The 19,107-nt window shown below is 39.7% G+C and overlaps 1 protein-coding gene and 1 non-coding gene across 7 annotated transcripts in view; both read right to left on the reverse strand.

The window, feature by feature from the left end:
• Positions 1 to 16,115, reverse strand: part of utrn (utrophin) — a 143,394-nt gene extending 127,279 nt beyond the window's left edge. For 4 of the 6 annotated variants that reach the window (XM_023953088.1, XM_023953090.1, XM_023953091.1 and 1 more), the window contains exons 1-7: positions 9,281 to 9,449; positions 4,447 to 4,508; positions 4,095 to 4,187; positions 3,331 to 3,408; positions 1,859 to 1,951; positions 1,410 to 1,582; positions 251 to 366 (exon numbers count right to left, since the gene is read on the reverse strand). In XM_023953088.1, coding sequence (XP_023808856.1) covers positions 251 to 366; positions 1,410 to 1,582; positions 1,859 to 1,951; positions 3,331 to 3,408; positions 4,095 to 4,187; positions 4,447 to 4,508; positions 9,281 to 9,362 — 697 coding nt within the window. In that variant the 5' untranslated portion in view covers positions 9,363 to 9,449. Of the gene's footprint in view, positions 1 to 250; positions 367 to 1,409; positions 1,583 to 1,858; positions 1,952 to 3,330; positions 3,409 to 4,094; positions 4,188 to 4,446; positions 4,509 to 8,609; positions 8,695 to 9,280; positions 9,450 to 14,846; positions 14,998 to 15,738 lie in introns of those variants that run through there. The other 2 variants (XM_023953087.1, XM_023953089.1) reach the window with 2 other exon arrangements.
• Positions 16,116 to 17,728: 1,613 nt separating this feature from the next.
• trnal-uaa lies at positions 17,729 to 17,811 on the reverse strand. The gene has a single exon. It is a non-coding gene; the product is annotated as a tRNA-Leu (tRNA).
• Between the last annotated feature and the right edge of the window lie 1,296 nt (positions 17,812 to 19,107).

Raw genomic sequence — 19,107 nt, forward strand, 5'->3', positions numbered from 1 at the left:
GAGGACCCGACTTGCAACATTTATTACTGATTTAACACAACTAAAAGGCTGCAGGTTTGGAGCCCAACACTTCTTTAACCTGTTCCCTCCTTTGAGTTCATCCAGCTGCTGCCATCATATGAAAGTAAACTTCATGACATGCTGCTTTCATTTGTCGGAATCTTGGTCAAATAAAAAGCAACCTTCAACAACTCTGCAGTATAACCTTTCAAGCTAAGCAAAAGCCAAATGATGGAAGCGACAAATGTACCTTCAGGATCCAGGAGCCGTTCGATTCCCAGCTGATCTCTGGCTACAGTGAAAGCATGGTCGAGTCTTTCCATCGGGCTCAGTCTGACAACCTGATCCCAGCTGAAGGCTTCTGGCCTGTGGTTTCAACACAGTTAAGGGATGAAACATTTCAGAATAGAGCTGGGATTAAAGGAAATCTAATTATTTGGTTTCACTCATCTTCACTTACAAGATGTTATACTCATTTATTAAATCAACAAAGGTTTTTTCATTTTAAAAATATAGGCTTTTAATTTGGTAGGGGGAAAAAAGCTTTTAATTTAAAAATGATTTTAATAAAAATTAAAATCTAACCATGCGAATATACTCTATGAAATCAGAATCAGAAATCCTTTAATGTCATTGTTACACAAGAAGCTTGTGATAACGAAAATCCAGGTGCTCTCCAGCTGTTTGGACAATAAAAAAATAAAGTAATATACATATATGGAATAAAAAGAGAGAAATAGAACAATTTGTGGAACTATGGATAAATACATGGATGCTTACATGTATTGAAGATTTATTTCATAAATAAAAACCCAAAAACTGTTATTTTTTTGCAGCTAGATTTTCAGCTGTTCTGAGGTTTTTGCAGATGAAAATGTGGCGGGAGCGGCAACTATCGAGTGAGGAATGTGTGTGTTCAGTGATCCACCCAAAGCCCGGGCCCACGTTTAAACCAACAGTACGGTTCTCACAGCTCACAGGCCTGTGTGTGTCACTAGTAAAGACAAGGGGGTAAAATAAAAAAGACAGGGAGGGGGGGTGCATCCCTTACCCCCACGCCTTTTCTTTCACGCTCAACAGTGTAGGCGCGCGCACTCACAAAGCGTGAGCAAACAGTGACATAGCACGCCTAAACAGAACAAGACAAGCAGTGTGCACATGTGCACAAACACCCAGACCTCCCGACACCCGCAGCTCCTCTCCTTCATGGAGCTTTTTTTTTTTTTTTTTTTACTGCAGCCGTCGGACTCTTTACAGTTTGAGGATGTGATTTAAAATCCGAATCAAAGGGTACACGGCCAAGGTGCAGGTAAAATCCACCTCATACGCAAAGAATGTTGCAAACAAAACCCAGAAAAAAAAGAGGTTTTATGAGTCAGGCGGAAGGCGTTTGGGACATTTCTGCTCACCTGAAGTGGTGCAGGATGCCATTAAATGCCAGGCCGTCAGACCAACTTGTTGTGAAATTTAGTACATTGACTTCAGGGTACGAGCGTGTGCACTGTCGCACCCAGCTTAGCAGGATCTTTTCACTGTTGTTCTGCTGCAAATTGGACATGATGTCTTTCATGACGTCTTTCACCTACACACAAAAAAAGGGACACTTTATTACAGACAACTGAGTTTTTTTTAGTCCTATAAGCTGAAATCAACACAAACGGTAATGAAAAGCTGCAGCTCCAGCACAGAGTGTCAACAGCTGTTCCAAATGTCAGGCAGACAACACAGATGATGATTAGTATGTTTGCATGCAAGCATGCACTTTCCATCATCTGCTTTTTTTTTTTTTTTTTGTCATTGTCGGTACACAGGGAGTTAATGGAGCAATGGTGATGAGATGTTGTGTGAGTGAGCTCACCTGCCAGTGAAGGATAATGCTCCAGATGAGGCCCAGCGTCAACTTGTGGTTCCCATCTACGATATCTGTGCCTCCTATGTTTACCAGATCCACCTGGCGGACCGAAAAGAAATGAGTCAGACGGACACTTTGTCCTCTTTAAAGACTCTCAGTTTTAATATTTTTGTTATGTTAATAGAAGCCCAAGTTTCGTCTGTTGTGACTGTGAATTTTCACATTTTAAGGTAATTCTAAAGGAATTGCATTGTATGCATTTTATGCATTAAAAAGAACTGTCAAATCATTAAAGACCCACTCCCATGAAAATTGTGTTTTAAACATGGTCTTGCTGGCATTATTCAGATTATGGAGGATATATATAAAGAAAATTGATCTTAAAATTGCATTTCTGAGTATTTCTTTAATCGAATGAGGAGCACACACATAAATGCCATTGGATAGAGCTTGTACGTGTGACGTAGAAACTACTACGTCAAGCCACAAGCTCCCTGCTCCACTCCATTCTGATGTATCCACAAATAGATCCATGTACGTCCTGGTTTTCCTCGTATGAGCTGACATCTGGCTCAAAACTGCAGAGCTGGATAGGTCTGATATTGTTCGCCATTTTTGTTGCACCGTCAACGTTAGGTTGGGGTCATGAAGGGCTGTAAGCTAGCGTGAAACAAAAGCAGATGGATGTTGGAAAGAAGGAGCAGGCTTACTCTGCACCAATCGTCCCGCCCACAACTCATAGGTTAATTTCTAATGAACTGCCCCTCTGCAGAAACTATGTCTCCTCTTGTTATCACATAATGGTAAACACCATGGCCACCTAACCACATCATGTGAAAAGATTACATTTTGTTCCGGCTTTTAGTGTTTTCACGCACAATGCTTTTTAACCCAAGGTTACATCCGTTAATCGCTTCTGCTATGTGGCCACTGAAAAGTTTTTCACCTAAAGCAAGGATTCACTTAAACCAAGAGCCAAACTTGAGATAACCTTTCACAAATAAAGTTGGAAGGCTATCTGTTATTAAAAGACTATGCCCCTTTTTATTTGCAAGTTTAATGCTCAATAAATAAGGATAATGAGATTTCTAGCATTTTAGAATCTCTATAACTGGTTATTAACCTGGTTGGAAACATGTTTATCTTTGTTTTTATATCAAAACAAATGAATACTGTTTCTCTCTGCAAGTCTCTTGTGGTAACTTTGGGAACTGCATCGGGCAGTAATTTTTGCAGCTTCATTCAGGAAGTTAAAGAGTTCTGACTTTGGTGAGACTAAAAGATGATTTCTTTTCATACAAAGCTGCATGTATGCAGTCTGACTTTTATTTTAACAGTATTTTTTGGTTTTATTTCTTTTCTCTTCTTGTCTTTTAACACATATAAATGTTGCAGCTTTCACTAAATTACAACCAAGGAACTAGAGAGAAAAAAAAAAATCAGATAACGTTAAAAAAAAGAAAATCCCAGGCACTCACATGATTTTGATGCAGCACTTGAAGCACTTTGTTGACATTGTTGAGGGCGTGCACTCTGGTGGCACCACGCTCTTTGGTCTGAGGAAGGGGAAGCCCATCAGAGATCAGCTGAGCGTTTATTTAGAACTCTTCAGAGATAAAAACTTTGAAAATGAAGTGATAAAAAAATTAACATTTTCTTTGTGCAAAAATATAAAAGTTGATCCAGAAAAAAAACACATTTACATACATACATTCATCACACCTATTACCCCATCAGCAGCATCCAGAGGTCAACTTATGGAAAGAATGGCAGGATGAGCACTTGCCAACTGCATAGTTCTTTCAAGTCAGTGCATACCACAACCACACATTAGCACCCCATTATAGCATTAGCATCACATTATCACAGTGCGCTTGTGTGCCGGCTCACATGGCAGAGAGACAGCGGGAAATCATCGCAACTGCAGGTGAAAGAAAGATAGGCGCACAATCCCACCTTTGTCCAAAACACTGATATTAATGGAGGGGTGGGGTGGGGGTTGCTTTTATAACTACTAAAGAAAAATTAAATTAATTCATCATTTTTCCAGTCAGATGCTTTGTGTCTCTGTAATTAATGAGTGTGAATTGTTTAAGGATGCATTTAGAAAGAGGATTCTTTTTTAATGCAGAAATGATCAGATAAGCACCACTTAGGAAGACAAAAGCCATTCTAGTTGTGTAAAATATATTTTAGGAGGCTATGCAGGTTTTAAATAGATAAAAAGTGAATGCAAGCTTACCTGCACTGTGTTTGTGAGACCTTCCAGGAGGTCCAGCAGTTTGGTACCATCTCTCAGGTCAGTAAACATATCTCTGATGGAAGTCTTCCCTGTCTACAAGGAGAAAGATTTGTGTTTTTTATACTCTATTACAAATATTATATAAATAAACTAAAAACCAAACAGGGTCTCTGTGAAAGGTCACTGAAAAAAGAGGGATAAGGCTCTGCACTGATGTTGTCTCTGATGAATTAAAACAACAATTTTAGTTTGTCCGAAAAATAAAATCAATCAAAATAACTTCCTGTCATTTTTACCTTGAAAAACAAACCAATATAGTCTGTTTTTCACTTCTAAAAGGAAACACGAATACCTTGGAAAACTGTGCATTAATCCACTTTGTGAACGTTTTCTTCTGCACAGCATCATGCTCATCTACACAGAGAGAAAAAAAAAACAATGTTAGAAAACAGTCAACAGTCATAAACAGTCAATGTTCAGTTCTGTGGGTTTATTTCTGGAAAAAGCCGAGCTTCGGGTCAAACTCGCGGTCCAGCTGACACGCTGGTGATTGGTAATTATAGCTGCAGGCAATTATGGCCTAAAAGCATCTAGATCGATGAGGCCTCGACGTCAGAAGACTACAGGAACAAAATGTAGACAAGAGGGTTGTTTATACAATACGCTTAAATGTCAAAAAGAGTCCGAACCAAAGCAAACACAAATGTACGTGCGCACAGGCACCCTCGATCCCTTACTGTACAATGGAATCGAACTTTGCACATATTTCACATTCCCTTCCCACTTGACTCCCTCCTACCCGCTCCTCCTTTCTCCTCCACCGTGGCTCTAAAAAAGGGTCTCATTGTGCATCGGGCACCGGGTCAGCCGCTTTGATGTGCCCGAGCGACGGCCACATCCTGGTGTTTTTGAAGAAAGTCTCGCAGAAACACGAACTTCAAAAGGTAAACACTGAAATATTCTCTCCAAATTTCTGTCTGCATCCTACAATAGCAGCTGAAATAGAGAAACCATTGCAACTTTAACAATTTTTGTGAAAGCTGAGGCGTACGAGCACCTCAGCCCTTGGTGTGGTGGTTCACAAAAAGGGAAAATATAAGAAGTTTAATCTCCTAAATGAGCGACTAATAAAGTTTTAGTACACTTTAAAAAAAAAGTATCCTTTTTCCAGACTCTCATCCAGCAAACAGCATCAAAGGTCAAAGGTTACGATGTCCGGGCCCAGCAGCCTACAGCTCCTTTGTTGCGGGTTTGGTTTGTGTGTTTGCAGCCTCAGGCTGGGTGAAAAAGGGCATAAAAACATGAATGCGCTACAAGGCGAGGGCAGAGGCGGGGTGAGGGAGGTGAAGAGGTGGAGAGGACGAGATGACCTACATCAGAGCAAAGCGTCCAGTCTGTTTCTCCGTGTTCCTCTCCATCTAAACATTAGATGATGACTGAGGACGCGTTTCACCCCGGCTGCCAGCGCTACTCGCCAGGAAAAAGGGCTGTTCCTTTGAGGGGATAAAAGGAACTGGAACAAAAATGCCGTCTTCCATCAGATTCAAAATGAGAACCTACAACTGGAAATGATGCCACACAAAAAGTGATGTTCCACATTGTGTTTGTTTGAATAAAATGAAGCTGCTGCACAAAAAGGTCATTTTTTGCGCTTAGAATATTGATTCCAGCTGATTTTTCCACCTCAAAAAAAGAGGCCATAAGATATATAAAAAAAAGGGTGAGAGGCTGGCAGAGGATCAGGAGCTCCATCAACGAGCCCTGTCCTTCCAGCTCTATCTGAAGAGCCGGTCTGCTGAACGAAGGTCTCCTGGATTCTCCTTACTGTCCTTCTTGGCAGCACAATAAACCTGATTCATGCACAATACCACCCCCCCATTCCCCCCACCCACCTTGATCTGTCTGCTGCACCGACTCGCCAAAGCACAGGAATGTCCAACTGCTGGACAGATCAAAGCCTACATGTCCCCGAATGAGGAGCAGCGGAAAAACAGCAGATGATTCCCTCAAAGAGGAGCCTGTGCAGCGCCAGTCCACTAATCCACAGCTTCATTTACAACAAATAGATTAATAAAATGAACAATGTGTAAAAGTAACAAGGCCTACATTTTTGGAGTTGATCATTTTAGAGTATAATAAAAGGCTCTTTGGCTTTAAAGATAAAGCTGAGTAGTGGTTGAGATTCAGTGGTGTTACTTACATATATATTTTTAAACTTAGGTGGTCCTATGATTATTAAAAAAAAACTGTTTGAGGTTTTTTCTTTTCTTTTGTTTTTACCACTGCTGACATTACACTAAATCAACAGGCACAACGTGCCGTATCATTCCTCCAAAATGGAGATACAGTGTACCATATTGTAAACCAATGTTGTGTTTATGTTCAATACCAGGTAAATAAACAGACACCAGCATATGACTTTTGCTTTTTGCATCTTTAATTTAAGTAAATTTGCTGCAGCATGAGGATATTGTGGGACACTGGGGGGATTTTATTTTGAAAGAAACGTTTGTGTAGTAATTTCAAAAGCTAAAGAAATTACAATTGTTACATAAATCAATTGTAATACCACAATATTGCAACAATAAGTTACAGTTTATAAAAGAATGTCTTAATGGTGACAAAAACATAAAAATGTGTATTTTTCGAAATCATGAAGCGGGGCTGGTTGCAGACCTGGAGTTTAAATTTTGGATCCCAGGTATGAAAAGAATGGAATCTACAGCTGGATATGAAAAAATTAAGATGACATTTAAATTTTAGAGACCAGAAACCTAACATTTATCAAAGAAATAATTATAATAATTTGTGTAAAGCTTCTCATGGATGTTTATAGACAGCAATGTTTTTGACTCTAATAGCTTGAAAAACTAAAATCCTATGGGATCACAATGACTTTTTCCAAATAATTTTCCTATACTTTTATCGTAAATGAGTTTAAAATGCAAATTAATAAAAGCTGTGCTCGCCCAAAAAGGATTTTTTGGGGTTTTTTACGATAAACCCAAAAAAGAGGCAAAGGTCACATAAAAAAAGTAGATTTGTTTGCAAAGATGACCTCTGGATGTTTGCTGACAGAAGAAAATCCATAGAGTCAACATACAATTTAAAGAACTAAAAAAGCTTCCAGCATAAACTTGTTTGTTTGTAGCACTTGAAATCTAATAAATACATTTCTAAGTTTTAGGATATTTTAGGAAAAAAAAGGGTCTTTATGGGTCACTTGGTCATATGACAGAGTTATCGCACAAGCCCTGTGAGGCAAGAGCACATGGGAGAACATTAACCTCTGCTTTCTGTCACAACATCAGGACCTGTCTGTAAAAACAAAAAGAGACTTCTCCCTTTGGTCTAAAGCCTTTCTTTGAACAAAGAAATAAAAATTCTGTTTAAAAACTTATTTTTAAGGAGTTTTCCAAAGAGCGACATGAGTCCTCTGACTGAAAAGGGGTAAATGTACGTAAGCAGCTGAGAACACAGAGCGGACTCATGAGCAAACACAGCTCCAGTCTCCTTCCTTCACACAGGTGGAGAGTTGGCGACCACACAACAGGGAGGTGTGGGGAAGGGGAGGCACAGCGAGGTGAAAACCAAACAAACCGTGAGGGTTTCCACGACAGCCTCACACTCCAAACCCCAGGGTGATGTTTATAATGTTTGCTCAAGCAACGAGTCGCGGTTATTTTTAACAAATCTTTACTTAGCAGCTACAAGTTTGGTCCGGGAGCTCCAGAGTTTCATGAGGCCTTTAGTAAAAGTGATGGAGAACACTCAACACAAAAAAAGCTGCAGAAAATTACAAGTTATATCATTTTTTTTTGAAAAAAAAGCAATAAAGAAAATCAGCTTTTAAGCAAGAAAAATGGAGGAAAGGCCTTTTATCAAAGCACCACCCAGCTAGAAAGGTGCCAATCCTGAACAAAAGTGGATTTCTGGATAAATCAATTTTAACAGCCCTTAAAGGCATACATGCAAAAACCAAAAGCAAACCAGCACAGAACCCAATAACAGTCATTCGCAGAGATGTGTCATGTTTTTCCTTCGTAGGTTGAAAGGAATTCACTGAATTCCTCCAAATCCCAGGCATGCCTCCCACCTCTCTTCGGTTTGTCACTTGTTCTAGCTTGTCCCACCCCGCGATGCCTTGTTGACACCATTTGCTCACCACAATCTGGGAATTGATGGAGAGAACTGAACACCCCGAGAGGGCATTTACTCCGTTAACAAATGTGCACGGAACACTGTAATTAGAGAAAAGGAAGCCCAGAAAAGATGAAAAAGACAGACTGAATTTTTCAAAGAGAGGAAAGTAAATCATTAAAAAGGATTTCATGATTTCTGCGTCCAAAGAAACAAAATAATCTGAAGTAATCCATGGATAAGTAGGTAGAAGTAAGCGAAAGGCAGCTCCTTAGTCAATCCAACAACTTCCCAACATCCTAATCTGATTCTGCTCCAAAAGTCAACATTGGTCAACATTTCTCCAGTTTGAATCCAATCTAAGCGAGTTCCTACCTCTGACTTTGAGCCCAGGCTCTGCCATCTTCTCCCATAAGCCCCTCTGACAGAGAGGAAACGGTGAACCAAAAAAAGACAGGAGGATCACTTTGAAAAACCCTTTCCTCCTCTGCCTCTGTCGCTCCTTGACCAGACACGGATGGGAAGTATGCGGCAGCAGAGGGCGAGGGGAGGGAAAGAGGGGGCACCATCAATGAAAGGGAAAGGGATTGGAGCCGAGCGGAACGGGACAGGGCAAGCCTGTGAACAGGGAGCCATCCGGCACGGTGGGATACGGACTATGCACAGATAAATGCTTTGGCACCATCGCTCACTGCCATCACAAGATGAGGAGTGAGCGGGAAAACAAAAGCATATCAGATTACAAACTCAAATTTAATGGGAAAGTAAAGGATGCAGTGAAAAATTTAAGTTTCTGCTTTTCTGATTTCCAGTCTCGTCACAATAAGGCAGAAAGAAAGTATTATTTGAGTGAAAGTAAAGAGAAAGAAATGCAAGAGATGCTCAAGATTCATAGAACTTGCAGATAAAATGTCCAAAATGTACACTAGAGAACAGTTTCTCTTCTAGCTACACAAAAAAACCAGACTTTTGCAGCTGGCGATCTTCAAAAACAGTAGAACATTCAAACGCCGGTCAGCTTTTTAAGTACAGGAAAAGAACTTTACCCAATTCAGTGCCGTTCTCATGCTTTCCTTTCCTTCTGAAAAAGTTCCGCTTCCTCCATGACATCCATTTACTCAAATTCATGACGGAAAAAAGGCCTTTTAGACACGGAACAAGAAAGAGAAAGAAAGTAAGAAATGACACCGGAACAGGAAGACAAGGTGGTGGTGGTGGTGGAGGAAGAGACCAACTAAAAACAGAAAGAGGAAGAAGAGGTGAGAGCACTCACGAGGGTACTGACTGGGTGTGTTTATGCGGGGCCGTCGTGGCTGATGGGTCAGAAGTGCAATGAAACCAGAGGTAAGCTTTTGTGTCATCAATTCAAAGGAGAGGGACTTTATAGGTGTGCAGACATAAGAAAAGGATGTTCTGAAAAGTCCGAACTGTGAGAAACCACCATTTCACTGTGAGCTGGAAAGGAAGCAACAAAACCTGAAATAAGGAATCAAAGGAGGAAAAATACTTCCGTCCACTAATTTCCCATCTGAGTGGATCGAATCCACTTTGTTCCACCTAAAGCAGCCCAGGCTGTTCTGGTCACAGCTCTTTATTACTGCATTCATCTCAACTATAAACAAAAACCAGCTAAGTTCCCGTAGGTAGTGTTAATTATGAATATTAATTTAAGGGTTTTTAAATAACCTAAAGCCGCCTTCCTCACCAAGAACCCCACCTTTTAATGGCAGAAAAAAAAGATAAAAAGAGTTCAAGTTAAAGCCTTGCTACATTTCATACACCTGGGTATAGGCAGGGGTCGCATTTTATAACCCCCCCAAAACACACAGCTCTTGAAACGGGTTGATGTCTGGGTGGTTTGGTCCACTCCAATCAATAAAGTGCAATGGGAAATCAAAACCAACTCAATCAAGATGTGAAATATTAAATAACTTCCTGTCCACTTAAAGACCCGCTCTGATGAAAATTGTGTTTTTGGCATTTTTCACATGCTCTTGTGGCATTTTTCTGATGATTGAGGACACATATTAAGAAAATTTCGCACAAAATTGCATTCCATGTTTCTTTTATTTAATTTGTTGTAAATCAGGAGCAGAAAAATAAATGAAAATAAATATAAAAGAAAAAGAGCTTATTTGTATGGTAGAAAATACGCTGGGCGGGCCACAAGCACCCTGCTCTGGGCTTTTAGCAACAGAAAGGGGAGGGGGGCGGGGCTGCTCCGTGTCACCGTCCCGCAATCAACTCAAATTTCTAATGAACTGGCCACTGCAGTAGCTATGTCCTAGAAAATGACACGTTTTTTTGTTTTTTGTTTTTTTTTTTTGGGGGGGGGGGGGGGGGGCAAATGGCATTATCATAATCAAAAGTCCGCTGGGAACGTTTTTAAGATAGATCAAAAGATGGTAGGAGCGAATCTTTAAAGTTATTGCCTCCTTGCTTGGATCTGTATTGCCAGCTGGTGCCAACTGGAAAGCAGCTGGAAAGCCGACTCAGGTGTTCACAGGTCAACTGAGAACAACAACCAAGTGTATGACATCTAAAATAAAAAATGGTTGCTAATGGATTCTATCAACTTTGCAGGAAGAAAGTGGTGTTTCAACTGTTGGGGGACAGACATGGTTAAGAGGAAGTATCTCCATGCAAAGCCTTTTTTTTAACGAAAAAAAAAAACGTAATTTTTCCAATAATGGCTGTAATGTTTGGTAAATGGCGTATACTTATATAGCGCTTTTCTACCTTCTTTGAAGGCCCAAAGCGCTTTACAGTCACAGACCCATTCACACACACATTCACGCACTGGTGTTGCAGCAAATCTGGTAAAACTTGGTGTTCACACATGCCAGTTGGCTTTGAATCAATGAGAAACGTCTTTTCCTCTTGTGTTCCACTAGAATTCTCTGTAAACGTTTTTAAAGTCTGTGACTTTCTAAAGTCTTCCATTGTCTGGTTGTGTCTTTATGAATGTAAAGTTACGGTTATAAAGTTGCAGAAAGGTAAATCCCTTTATAGTTTGAATTTGAGAACTATATGATGTTGCAGAACAGCCTGCATCCTCTTTATTTAGGAGCACATGTCTGCCCTGTTAAGCAGCCTGGACATGGGGCATCCGGTTAATCCTGAGAACTTTTTATGAAGCTACCAATGAGCCTACCAAGAGTTAACTAAAACCCCCCTAAACCTCAGCCTGTTCCTTGAGTTTTGTAAACTCTATCATGTGAAGGGTCAGAAGGTGGAGTGGGACACACGGCCAACAGCACCAGAGAGGGAGGAGAAAGTGGGGAGGGTTAAATGGAGGCAATTTGCTGTAGAAATTGAAGTTTTCTTGGATAAAGACCCTGGATTCTGTAAGAGTGCCTAACAGCCATAAGAAACCTAATGTTCTGCCTTCTTCTGAAGAGTCTGAATGTCATCTGTGCTGGGTGGAGTGTCTGGGTTGTTTCTGCACATGGACTCAGGGGGGAGAGCCACTGCCACGGGGGGAGTGTTTTGGCCACAGCCTCCATTCCCATATTTCCAGCTCTGGATTTTGCAGAGCATTCCCATGCTTCATCTGAAAAGCAGCAAGCCTTCTATAAACACCTCTGTTACTACGGGAACAGAAATTCAGCTTTGTTTTACCTCAGGCGATACAATTTTATCAAACGGTGACAGCAAAGGCTCCATCTCTCGGAGCGCTGGACATGCACACAGCTTTGCAGAGCAACCTTTTGCGGAGGGAGCAGAAAGGTACCAAATGTCCACAAGGCCTTTGAATTGTTATTTCAAAACAAGCTCAACCCCCCCCTTTTTTTCTTCTTTTTTTTTTGCAGACACATACACAGCAGTTGGATCCCGTCCAAGCACTCGGTACGCCCAGCTGCAGAGGGCCAAGGCTGGAATTAAGTTTTTGTGACATGTAGCTGAGCGAGTATGGTAACAAATGATCCACAACCTGGGTCTGAAAAACACGTTCCTGCCGGATCGAAGACAACAGCAATATTCCTGACAATACTCAGTGTGTCACACCCAGCTGTGAGATGCAAGGACGGGCATGGGTTTTTTAAAAGCTGCTCAACAAGTGTTAGTAACAAAAAGGGAGGGGTAGAAAGGTTTGGTAATGTGCAATGAAAGCTCAACTCTGAGATTAAACTACAGCCCAGATGCTGACGATGATAGAGTCCTCTAAGGGGAAAAACACAGGCTTTGCTTGGAGGTTTAAAAGCTAATCCAAGAAGAACTTTACCCCCAAAAACGTAAAAGTTCCACTTAAAGGACACCTGACAGTGACTTTAAGAAACTAATGTTTGATTACAAACACATTCCAGCCTATTAACTATTACTAAAGTTTGAATTTTTCAAATCAGGAGTAAATTAATTCACCTTTTTTGTAAAAAAAAAAAAAATTATCACAAACTTACTGATAAGGAGAAACTTGCAATATTAAAACTATAATTGCTTATAATGTAACATAAAGGAAATTGTCATCGATAGATGTATTATCTGAGATAACATCCTTTACATCAAGGTTCACTATAAACTTAAAAAAAGAAAACTGTTTGTTAAAGACCCACTCTGATCATCTTATGATCTATTTGGTCTTTTAATTATGATTATGTCGTTTTTAGACAAAATCAAAAAACCCGTCGTTTTCTGGGACACAGTTTCTGCAGAGCGGCAGTAGTTCATTAGGAATTTGCCACTGAGTTGTGGGCGGGACTGTTGGTGCAGAGTATTCCTTTCCTCATTTCCCATCATCCATCTGTTTACTTGCTCTCCAGCTAGCTTACAGCCCCTCCCAACCCCAACCTAACATTACCAGAGCAAAATAAATAGTGAACTATATCACAGTTATCCAGCCCTTAAGTTTAAAGGCAGCTGAGACGAGGAAAACAAAGACGTAGATCTGTTTGTCTGCAAGTGCATTTATCTGAATGGAGCAGAGCAGGGAGCTCGATTCTAGGTAGCAACTGCAAGCATTTTTTTTTTTTTTTTAATCTTTTTCTGCTCCTGATTGACCTCAACTTTGTTAAAGAATTTTCTTTTTACGTGTCCTCCATCATCCAAAAACGCCACAAGATCATGTTAAAAACACCAAAAACAGGATTTTCATGAGAGTGGGTGGGTCCTTAAATTTTTTTAAATTAGTTTATAATTCCAATGATCCCATTTGGGATCAGATGAGACCTTTTTTGATATTTTTTTTATCTGTTTATCTATTCATTGATTATTTGCTGGTAAAATAAGATATAATTGCTGTTGGAGGTACATTTTTATGAAAATCATAAAAGAACAAATATTATTTTCTCTTGTGTTCAGCCTGGCCACAGCGGTTTGAGTCATTTTCTATCTGCAACTATTAAAGCCTTATTCTGAATCCCAACTGAACAATCCATTTCCTCTCCTCTTTGGCCTCTGATCTATTTTTAGCTTCCAAATGTTTTATAATTCAAATATTGCTGGTTAAAAGCATACAAAGCTGTACAGACTGCAGATAAACGCAGCTTTTCTAAGACGTTACAGGATCTGTCACATAAAAGGAATGAAATGCTTCCATGCAAGCCCAGAGAGTGAGAACATATAACCTAGAGGCAATTGCTGCTATTGTTCAGAAGCCTGAAGCTCACTCTCCATCTTTAACTTGGCATTAGAATTTAAAAAACAACATAAAAACACGCAAGAGATCAACAGCCACAGTTTGAGTTTTGAGGATGCCACTGCCCTCCCCTCCTTGAGTTAAATTTCCAGTGTTGTTTAACAGGTTGCCAGAGCGACCTGAATATCTGTAAGAAAAGCGCAGAGGTCGGGGGCAAAAACAGTAAATTACAAACTCCATCAGCACAGTGAAATACCCAGCATGGACTCAATCTGTGCTGGAGAACTGACCCCCTACTATATGAGGAACATCATCCCTTTTCTTCTGTTGATCTGCTCTCTTCACCTCAAATCTTCAGCTGATGGGTCTTCAAACTGTCACAGGAAGCTCCGAGACATTCATTTTGTCACCAAAATAAAACCCACTTATGCATGGCTGCATCAGATTATTATTATTTAGAATATTTACTTCCCCCAACATGTTCTCCATTATGTTTTGGAACAGAAAACCTGTCACTTTTCATCACATCCTTGCATCTTCTGATTGAAAACAGTACTTGAAGAAATTATACTAAACCAGAACAACAACCTGTTTCCCTTTGTAGGAGGTGTCTGTAAAAAATTAACCTGTGGAATGGAGATAGAAAGAAGACACTGGGTGCGGCTCCCTGAACCCATCCCTGCATTCTTGTCTTCCCCCTTTCCCCTGCTGTCATTGGTCACCTCTCCGCCTACTTTCTCTTTCCCCCGGCGAACGTGCCGCTTCTCCGGTTCTCTGCGGGCCTTTGTTGCCTGCCTGGCCTCTGTCTCTGCCCCCCCTCCTCCCCTGCCTCTACGGGAACTTGGGTTAACCATGCACAACAGGATTTCTGGCACTGCTTTTGGAGAATAACCCTTTAGCACGCACAACAAACCATTCCTTGTTCTGTAAAGAGACATATTCGTTAAGACCCCTGAGAGAGCTGCTGGCACTTCCCTGCAGGCGCTTCACACCAGGTGAGTTAAGCGGAACAACAAGTTTGAAGAATATGAACATACCGGATCTCCACTTAATAATATCACTGAACTCTTCATTGGCTCCTCCCTCTGCTACGTCTCCATGTGATGCCATGCTGGTTGATTATTAATCCAGGTGAAAGTTGGTGGTGCACATCCAGGCCTCTTGCCACACAGCGCCTTTGATCTGTATCTGCAAGCAAAAATAAAGCGTCTATCTCTAAATAAAAACACTTTTAAGAAGAGGGGATTGAACCTGAAACTCACCTGTATAGGAGTTTACCCCATCAAATAACTAAATGTATCCCTTTTTTCCCCCTTTTCCCATTTGATTCAGTTGCATCAAACCAAATGAGTACTTTCAAAATGAAACCCACGCATGGCCCAAATATAAAGTGAAAGCATTCATCAACAGTTGTGGAGAAAGGATCTCCTGCATCCTCTCATTACAATCAGACATCATCCACTCAGGAATAACCTGCCTTTTTACCATGAAAGGACTTTTCTGCAGGTTAAACAAGAGGAGCAAGGGGAGCTGCAGTTTTTGGAGAATGACGTAAGCCTCCCAAAAGTAACAAATGTAAACTTGTTGTAAATGTAAATGTAAAATTTCAGTTCCTCTCTCTGACAGGACATGGTTACAGTCAAACAGGAACAAACACACAATCTGTTAGATTAAGATGGTAGTTTTGTATATTTGAAAGAATTTTATGTGAATATCTTGGACTTCTGCACGTTGAAAATAAGGATTTAAACAAATGAGAACTCAAATCACTTGAAAATCAAGCTCCAGGTTGGAGATTTATAGTTTGGTGGGCCCATAAACGTTTTAGGACATATGTTCCCTATGATAATAATTCTGACAGAAAAACTCTAATGAACAAACTTTCTTGACATTGGATGTGAAAAGTTCTGGTTTGTGAATCCGACTCACCTCCACTTCTGTCACCAAGAGATCAGGAGACGAGTTCTCCCCAAAACCAATCTAAATGTATGGACGGCTGAGCCTGGATGTGGAAACTATTCCCTGCAGAGGTCACTTAAGGCATTTCAGCGGTGTTAACGCGCTTTCCTGAAAGTTCAATCGAACTTAAGTCATACTAGGAGCGCCGTCCTTGGGTACATCCACGTTTCCACACTCAGTGGCGCCGCCGCCTTCAAACTTCTCCCTCGATCCGTGTCCAGAAATGAAAAAGGTAGATGTTACATTTCACCGCTGAACCTGGCTGCGCTTCAAGCAGGTCCAACAACTTTATTGTTGCTGCTTTTCTTTACTTTCTCCCTGTTGCAGGAGCCGCAGTAAAGCTACGGTTTTGTCTCCGTGCGGCGGAACAGCTGCGGCGATGCGTTCAGAGTTTTAACCCAACTTCCTGTTTCTGATAAATAGGTCGCTTAAATAAAACAAAAAAACGTAGTTTGAGCTTTACGTATTTATTTATCATAATTTATTTCATACAAAGAAGATTAAAGGAGTGAGTTTGTGTGGAAAACAAATGTTCTTTACTGTAAGATAAAGTATTTCCTACCGTTATGTGGCTCATTGAAAGCAGCGCGTTTTCATTGAGTAACTCTCCACGTAGCAGCTGTTTGTGACGAAACCTTTACTGCGCAGGCTTCACCGGAAGTCTATTGTCCAGCATGGGTAACTTGATCATCCCGAAACGCTCCTGCAGGCTATAAAAGTTTTCCTGATTTAGAGATGGAAACATGGCGCGATGGCCGTCACGTGACGCGACACACAACAACCCCAGTCAGTTTGTTTATAAAGTTTGAGTTTATAATCAAAGGTGATCAAAAAAATTTTTTTTTATAAATCTTTTAAGAAAACCAATACAGTGGAACTGTTTCAATCTCTCCTGTTCCAATAATGCTTGATTAGTTTAAATTTTCAAACTACATTTAGAAAGCAGTAGATGTACATAAAATTCATGAGAGATGCCACCTCAAAATTAAATTAATTATGTAATATAAGTATAAAGCAGACATTCATCTTGTGACTATAAGAAATAGTATTAAAACATATGACATGAAATTGTTTTTGTTTGTCTGCTCTATTGAAATTTTGAAATAAAGAAATTTAAACAGAAAAAAAATTCTAAACCCTTTTGTTTACGTTCTCAAAAGTAACTTGATATAGTTTCTTAAGACTTAAAATATTCCTAAGTAAAGATTGCTTATTTTTTATTGAAATGTTAATAAAGAACTTAATGCACAAACCACATGGAATACTTTTGTAAAAGATCGTCAGCAAAACAACAGAAGTTCAAGGCTTTTCTTTCAGCTAAATTAGAGTAACTTTTGCAAATAATAAAGCATAAATAAAATAAATCGTTGCAATTGTATGCGATGTAAACAAAAAATAATTAAGGCTAACTTTTTGACAAACTTTAAAGTCAAAATTACTGACTTTGTTCTGTGTTCTGGCAAAGTTGAAATTATAGACAAACATTATGACATGGGTTTACAGCGCCCTCTTTCGCGCTTACGGTGCATTTACTTCCTATTCGTGCGTTTTAAGAGTACATTCGTTTATAATAATAATTATAAATACATTTAAAAGCTCAATAACACAAACAATGTTGAATAATATATTGCATATAACCAGATACAATGTTTTCTTTCAACAGTGAGATTTGTTTTATTTTTTAAACCACATCGACAGCTCCGTATATCGTCACAATACATTTTTTCAATGTAATTACATATTAATTGTAAATAGTTGAAAACAATGTACATCAAAAAGTGTAAATGACAAAACATTAATGGGTTTCAGATATAAACCATGAAGAAATTCAATTTTCCGCGTCGTAATAAAACGTCTAGTTAGTAATACTGTGAATTTAAAAGTCTCAGTAGTCATATCTAAAATGATAGTTAAAAATGATGTATTTTAAATATTTTGTTTGTGTAAGCAAAACTTTTGCTACCAGGAGTGGGGTTCGAACCCACGCGGACATATGTCCATTGGATCTTAAGTCCAACGCCTTAACCACTCGGCCATCCTGGTTAGCACGGCTCTCTAGGCCGTACATCTGGTATAGAATGCTAAAGACACAGCACGGATTAATCATTGTTCTCATTTGATTGTCATATGTTTATTGCCCATTAACTATGGCGTCATTATATGTTCATTTTGGACGATTGAGTCGGATTTGATACTGTTAGCGATTAGCAACTAGATCATGTGCTTTACGCTCGTCACAAAAAACATTTCTGACTACTTTCATTATGGGTGTCCGCTTTTTTATGCGCATACCATCGATGCACACTCGCAAAAACGACATAATAATATGGATGCGTGTTTAAAAAATACATTTGTTATTCGCATGTTGCTAGAAACACAATCCCATCACAACAGCTACTAAAGTTAGCTAATGCTAATAAGCAGAAGTTGCAACTAAGCACTTTCCTTGCTGTAACCCTTGATTAGTTAGTGTGCCGGGAATCGATTACAACGACGCTTCAAACAAATAAACGTCCTTCGTAAAGCAAATAGGGTTATCAGGCACTATATATTATCCGCGAAATTCACACAACAGTGAATTACCAAAATATGGTCCAGAGAGCTTCAGAGATTCGATACTAAATATGTATACGCGTGCTTTCTGTCCAAACTTGAGGACGGAGGTTAAAAGCAGCGCTGAAGCTACATAATCAAAATAAACGGACATTTACACCTAACTATAATTTTCCTTAACGTAGTTTGGTTCGAATGCGATGGCTGCACATCCTCCAGGGGCGTGTTTTGTCAGAACCTCTCTACATGGCAACCTCTTTAATTTTACGACAGGGTTTTAGGGCCACCAAAAAAAAAAAGTAAAATTACGAGATTTTAAGTCGTAAATTTATGAGAAAAAACTCGTAAATTTACGAGATTTTAAGTCGTAAATATATGAGAAAAAAAACTCGTAAATTTACGAGATTAAAGTGGAAGTGAGCATGTAACAGCAGCAGCAAGTGAAGGCCGCGCAGCAGCAGAGCAGACCGATTGAACTTAGTTGATCAGGTCAGCTAAATGTTTATTGATAACGTTCCAAATGTTTGGGAGCTCATTAGTTTGATTTACAATTTATTAATGTTTTATTTTACTGATGGGTGGTTTCCAGGATCTCTGCAGCCCAATGAAGCCATCGGTATCCCTGCAGCTGTTCACCTGAATCATTTCTTCTTCCAAAGACAAGATCTCTACATCTTTGTGACGCTTCCGTCTGAGGAGGAGCCCTTTTTGGCATTTTCAACGTTCTAAAGCTATTATAACAGACTATTTTCATTCCTCTTTATTGTTTTATGTTGAAACGCGACG

The sequence above is a fragment of the Oryzias latipes genome, chromosome 24 (assembly GCF_002234675.1).
Source record: "Oryzias latipes chromosome 24, ASM223467v1".
Classification (NCBI taxonomy): domain Eukaryota; kingdom Metazoa; phylum Chordata; class Actinopteri; order Beloniformes; family Adrianichthyidae; genus Oryzias; species Oryzias latipes.